The sequence below is a fragment of the Glycine soja genome, unplaced genomic scaffold, assembly GCF_004193775.1.
Source record: "Glycine soja cultivar W05 unplaced genomic scaffold, ASM419377v2 tig00105718_1_pilon, whole genome shotgun sequence".
NCBI classification, from domain to species: Eukaryota; Viridiplantae; Streptophyta; class Magnoliopsida; order Fabales; family Fabaceae; genus Glycine; species Glycine soja.
The window spans coordinates 18,313-23,968 of NW_021144572.1; the positions used below are offsets into that span (position 1 = coordinate 18,313).

General features: G+C 42.5%; 1 protein-coding gene across 1 annotated transcript; it reads right to left on the reverse strand.

Moving 5' to 3' along the window:
• Positions 1–2,554: 2,554 nt before the first annotated feature.
• LOC114404690 lies at positions 2,555–3,463 on the reverse strand. The gene is made up of 2 exons (XM_028367547.1): positions 3,212–3,463; positions 2,555–3,169 (listed from the first exon to the last, which is right to left on the reverse strand). Exons 1-2 carry the CDS (start codon positions 3,461–3,463, stop codon positions 2,555–2,557), a joined length of 867 nt encoding a protein of 288 aa, XP_028223348.1.
• Between the last annotated feature and the right edge of the window lie 2,193 nt (positions 3,464–5,656).

Consider the following 5,656-nt stretch of genomic DNA (forward strand, 5'->3'; position numbering starts at 1 on the left):
CCTTCAAGAAGCATAGAACATCAAGTTGATCACCTTCCAGAAGCTTCATTGCCTAACAGGCCAACTTACAACAACAAGCCCCAAGAGACTCAGCATAAGGATGCACAGGCCAAAGTTGAGTATGTGAAAAGATTGTATGACCAACTGAAGGTGCAAATTGCAAAGAAGAATGAAAGCTATGCCAAGCAAGCCAACAAGAAAAGGAAGGAAGTGGTACTTGAACCCGATGACGATCCTGGACATTTGAGGGCAAATGTTTTCCAAGAAGGAGGGAATGATGAGAATCCTGAAACTAGCCAAATGAAGGCTAAAGGCCCAAGTGGAGAAGGACAAAGCCCCCAAGTGGAGAAGGATGAAGGCCCAAGTGGAGAAAGATGAAGGCCCAGAGGTAGAGGCACTACCAAGACTATTAATTATAACTGAAGGCCCAAGTTAAATATGTTTTTTAGTTATAATTTTTATTTATTGTAATTTTGGCCCAAATTGTTTAGAAGGCTTATGTCTATTTTTATCTTTTTGTTCAGATACACTATAAGTATTGGTTTTTGTTTTCAATAAGAAACTTTTGGCATTTGATAAAATTTGGTGAGAGTTTCTCTCTGGGTTCCTTGTTGAACCAATCTTAGACTTATCAAGGTAATCCTTGTGGCGTCTACCCTAACTTATCTTCCTTCACTGGAAGTGGCGTCATCCAAATCTCCGTAGCCTGTATCAAACGATCCGCTCCTACTCAGGTTCACATCAGGCTGCCTCCTAGGAGCGCTTCTTTAACGTCTTGAGCCAGACGTGGGATGATGATTTGTTGATCATGAGCCTAGCACCTGCTCGTACCTGCCCCTAACCTCTTGAATAAAGGAAATGGCATCACACAGTAAATGTGAAACGACACCACGAAATACCAATATTACCTTCCACTTACCCGTGTTCCAACTTTGGTGTGATATTGATCACTACTCAAAATGAATCATTATTTATCCTCCGATCCATAGGATGATAAGATGCAAATGCATGCATGCTTATGATTAGGAAGTTTAAGTGAAATAATTAAAAAAATGTTATTATGTTCAATTTTACGTAAACGCTTACGACACCCCTTTGATGGAGCCAAATGGCTCTGGATTCAGTGGGCAAAATTGAAAGTGTAGGTTCTTAAGAAGTAAAAACAAAACACAGGAAATTAAAACACAAATCATCAATTCAATGTTTATTAATGTTGCGATCATGGTTTACAAAGGATCAGAAAACTTGGGAGATCCCAATGAGTCTTTGGAGAACAATCATATATTGAACCCTTTAGCTGCCCCAAGTACTAAGCATAATATCGTTTGACAATATTGGAATTCACGGGTGAAGGCAACTCTTCATTGTCCATGCTGGAAAGCAACAATGCTCCTCCTGAAAATGCCTTCTTCATGACAAAAGGTCCTTCATAATTCGGAGCCCATTTCCCCTAGTGATCCTTTTGTGCTTGGGATACTTTCTTCAAGATGAGATCCCCTTTGCTGAACTTGCATGGGCATACCTTCTTGTTGAAAACGTTCTTTTCCCGGCTTTGATACAAATGTCCATGTCTCATGGAGGCCAACCTCTTTCCTTCTACAAGATTTAGTTGATCAAAGCTTGCTTGGGCCTATTCTGGCTCTTCTAACCCTGACTCGGCCAGAATCCTCAAAGAGGGAACCTCTACTTCAAATGGAAGCATAACCTCCACCCCGTACACCAAAGAGAATGGAGTTGCCCTAGTTGATGTGCATACCGAGGTTCGATAACCATGCAACGCAAAAGGAAGCATCTCGTGCCAATCCTTGTATGACACGGTCATCTTCTGAACTATCTTCTTGATGTTCTTGTTAGCAGCCTCAACTGCCCCATTCCTCTTGGGCCTATAAGGCGTGGAAATATGATATTAGATCTTGAAATCCTCACATATTTCCTTCATCATTTTATTGTTCAAATTGGTGGCATTATCAGTGATAATCTTCCTGGGCAACCCATATCTGCAGATTATCTCTTTCTTGATGAACCTGACCATCACGCTCCTAGTCACACTGGCATATGAAGCCGCTTCGATCCATTTGGTGAAGTAGTCGACCGCAACCAAAATGAAGCGATGTCCGTTCGAAGCCTTCGGCTCAATAGCTCCAATCACGTCTATTCCCCACATAGAGAATGGCCAAGGCATTGCCAAGACATTCAAAGGCACGGGCAAAGCATTGACATTGTCCGCGAATGCCTAGCACTTGTGGCATTTTCTCACATGTATACAACAATCATTTTCCATGGTGAGCCAGTAATACCCTGCCCTCAGAATCTTCCGGGCCATGGCATGTCCATTGGCATGTGTTTCAAAGGATCCCTCATGCACTTCCACTAGCATCTGCTCAGCCTCCCTGGCGTCCACACATCAGAGCAAAGCCATATCATGGTTCCTCTTGTACAAGATATCTCCACTCAGGAAAAAACCAGCTGCAAACCTTCATAAGGTCCTTTTGTCATTGTCGAAAGCCTCCTGTGGGTACTCCTTGTCTTTGATGTATTGCTTGATATCGAAGTACTAGGGTTTACCATCTTGCTCTTCTTCTATTAAGCAGCAATGTGCAGGCTTGCCGCGACATCTGAATTTGATGTATGGAAAGTCCCTATGTAGGGTCAGCTGAAACATGGATGCTAGAGTGGCAAGTGCATCGGCCATTTGATTCTCCTCTCTAGGAATGTGGTGGAAGGATATGTCATCGAAGAACTTTGTCAGCTTCTTGATGTATGCCTGGTAGGGTATCAATTTATGATCCCTAATCTCACATTCTCCTCTCAACTGGTGGATTACCAAGGCCGAGTCTCCATATAGTTTGAGCAATGTGACTTTGAAGTCGATTACCGCTTGGATCTCGAGGGCGCACGCCTCATACTCGGCCATGTTGTACGTGCAGTCAAAACCCAACCTAGTTGTGAAGGGTATGCATTGATCGTCAGGAATAAGCAAAACCGCCCCAAGTCCAAGTGCGTTGGACACGCCGTCTAACCACACTATCCATTTGTCCCTATCTTCATCCTCCACCTCCTCCTCGAACAAGGTCATGATGTCCTCGTCCGGGAACTCCGGATGCATAGGTTGGTAGTCATTGATGGGTTGTTGAGCTAGGTAATCTGCCAAGGCGCTTCCCTTTATCGCCTTTTAAATGACATAAACAATGTCAAATTCTAACAGCAGGACCTGCCACCGAGTGATTCGTTCAGTGAGACCGGGCTTTTCAAATATGTACTTGATTGGGTCCATCTTAGACACCAACCAAGTGATGTAGCTCAGCATGTACTGCATTAGATGATGGGCTGCCCACACCAAGGCACAACATGTCCTTTCAAGCAAAAAGTAGTTCATATCACATGTCATGAACTTCTTGCTTAAGTAATAGATAGTCCATTCCCTTTTTCCGGACTTGTCATGCTGCCCCAGCATACACCCCATCGACTCATCCAACATAGTCATATATAGGATAAAGGGTCTTCTAGGCACTAGTGGCACAAGGACAGGAGGATTCATAAGGCATCGCTTGATCCTTCTGAACGCCACTTGGCAGTCGTTGTTCCATTCGACGGACTGGTTCTTGCGCAATAGCTTAAAGAGAGGCTTGCAAGTAGCGGTTAGATGCGATATGAACCTCGCTATATAATTCAAGCATCCCAAGAAACCATGGACTTGCTTCTCAGTGTGAGGCTCGGGCTTTTCAAGGATGGCCTTCACCTTGTCCGGGTCCACCTCTATCCCTTTCTGGTTTACGATAAAACCGAGCAATTTTCCCGACTTGACCCTGTCATACCCTAATTTCGTCCAGGGACAATTGTTTGTTGACATGCGGATTTTTTCCGGTCACGTTGAGCTGCTTAAAACCAAATTAAGATGCTTAACACTCATCGCCGTGTAACACGTAAAGTTTCGCAATGTTTTGGAAAGAAATAAGCCAAAAAAAACTCAAAATGGGGGTGAACTGATCAATTTAGGGGGTGTTCCTCAGCCCTGGGCCCATCTGGGCCAATCAGGAATCTTTTGGAGGAAGCAACAGCTCGCCTGGGCGACCAAGGTTGCTTCTGGTTGAGGCCATCAGCTCGCTTGGTGTTCGACGGCCGGCAAGTGCACCGGATCGCGCAAGTAGTATAAAACGATAAGTGAATATCGAGTATCAAACTCTCGGGGAACTTGTTTTACTTGGTAAAGTTGTGGTTCAGTAAATAAGCTCCTTTGGATGAAAGTTTGGTGCGTGGTATGGACAGGTATGTAAACTAAACTATTCAACAGTAAATCACGTGAGTAGTGGTGTGTGAAGACAGATAAGGAACGTGTTGGTCTTCCTACTGGATGATTGATGATATTAAAGATGTTCTCTACCTAACAATGTTTATATGTTCTATGATGTCTCTTGCACTGCTAAACCCCGATGTCTCATGCATGTTTAGCCTAATCCTAGCCAAGCATCATCCTCAGATCCCTCTTGTTGGACTAAACTTGACCAGAACTACATTAAGACATGTCACAACCTACCCTTCGGCGGGAGGGCGACGCGTGACTCGCAGGATGCGTGTTCCACGAAAGGAATACGCGCGGAGTCGCCACCAACGTTTATTTGAGGAAAACGTCGGAAAAACCAGAAAAGACGCGATCTACGAACTTTTAAGTGAAAGGTTCGGGAGTTGTATTTACGCACGGGGAAGGTATTGGCACCCCACACGTCCGCCCCAAGGGACGGCAGCCTTTAATCGAATGTGCAAACATGACTTTGATTTTTACGTTCCCTTTTATGTCCTTATATCCTTTATACCCTTTTTATATTTTTTCTTTTTTGTGGTCGACAAGGGTGTTTCCCTTTGCTCCTACGTATTCCTCAATTTGGGATGAGAAAATCAGACCTACGTAGTTCTTTCGGAACAAAGTGTTTGGTTTAAGTTTGTTTTTTGTCTTTTTTGCAAAATATGTTTTTTATTTGAACAAAAGGTCATTTAAGGTGTTGGACCATTAAACGGTCTTTTGATTTTGAAAGGAGAGAAACGTTAAGGCATTGGACCATTAACGATCTCTTGTTTTTGAAAGGAGAGAAACGTTAAGGCATTTGGACCATTAACGATCTCTTGGGGTGGTCGACAAAAGCGGGGCTTTTGCTCCTACGTATCCTCAATTGCGATGAGGAAATCAGACCTACGTAGTTCTTGCCGGGGGTAAAGTCACATGTTGATTTTATGCTTTTGAACGGTCCATGTTAACCGATAAAAGCAAAGAGGACCGTTTAAGGCGCTGGACCTTAAAACGGTTTTTAGTGATTTTTCGGAAAAAAACTTGATTTGTGAGTTGATTTTAGTCTTAGTTTCACTTTGGTTATTAATCAATTCATTCAAGGAAACTTCCAAAGAAAAACGTCCAATTGATTTTTTTGATTTTTTTTTATTATTTCATTCAAAGATATTTTGATTATTTTATTATTATTTTTCAAGATATTTTGATTATTTTATTATTATTTTACTTTTTTTGGTTTAACCGAGGTTATAGCATGAACGATCGGTTAGATTTCGTTTTAACAGTGATTAAACGAGATTACAACACAAATGATCGGTTGAAATTCATTTTATCATTTATTAGACGAGAAAACGGCTTAAATAAATGGTTAAAGCA

What these genes read in the sequence shown, in the direction of transcription:
- LOC114404690 (XM_028367547.1), bottom strand. Translation starts at nt 3,463, where the DNA reads ATGGGGTGTATGCTGGGGCAGCATGACAAGTCCGGAAAAAGGGAATGG. An exon ending in AACGAATCACTCGGTGGCAG is followed by an intron (nt 3,170 to 3,211) that starts GTCCTGCTGTTA and finishes GTCATTTAAAAG; the next exon opens with GCGATAAAGGGAAGCGCCTT.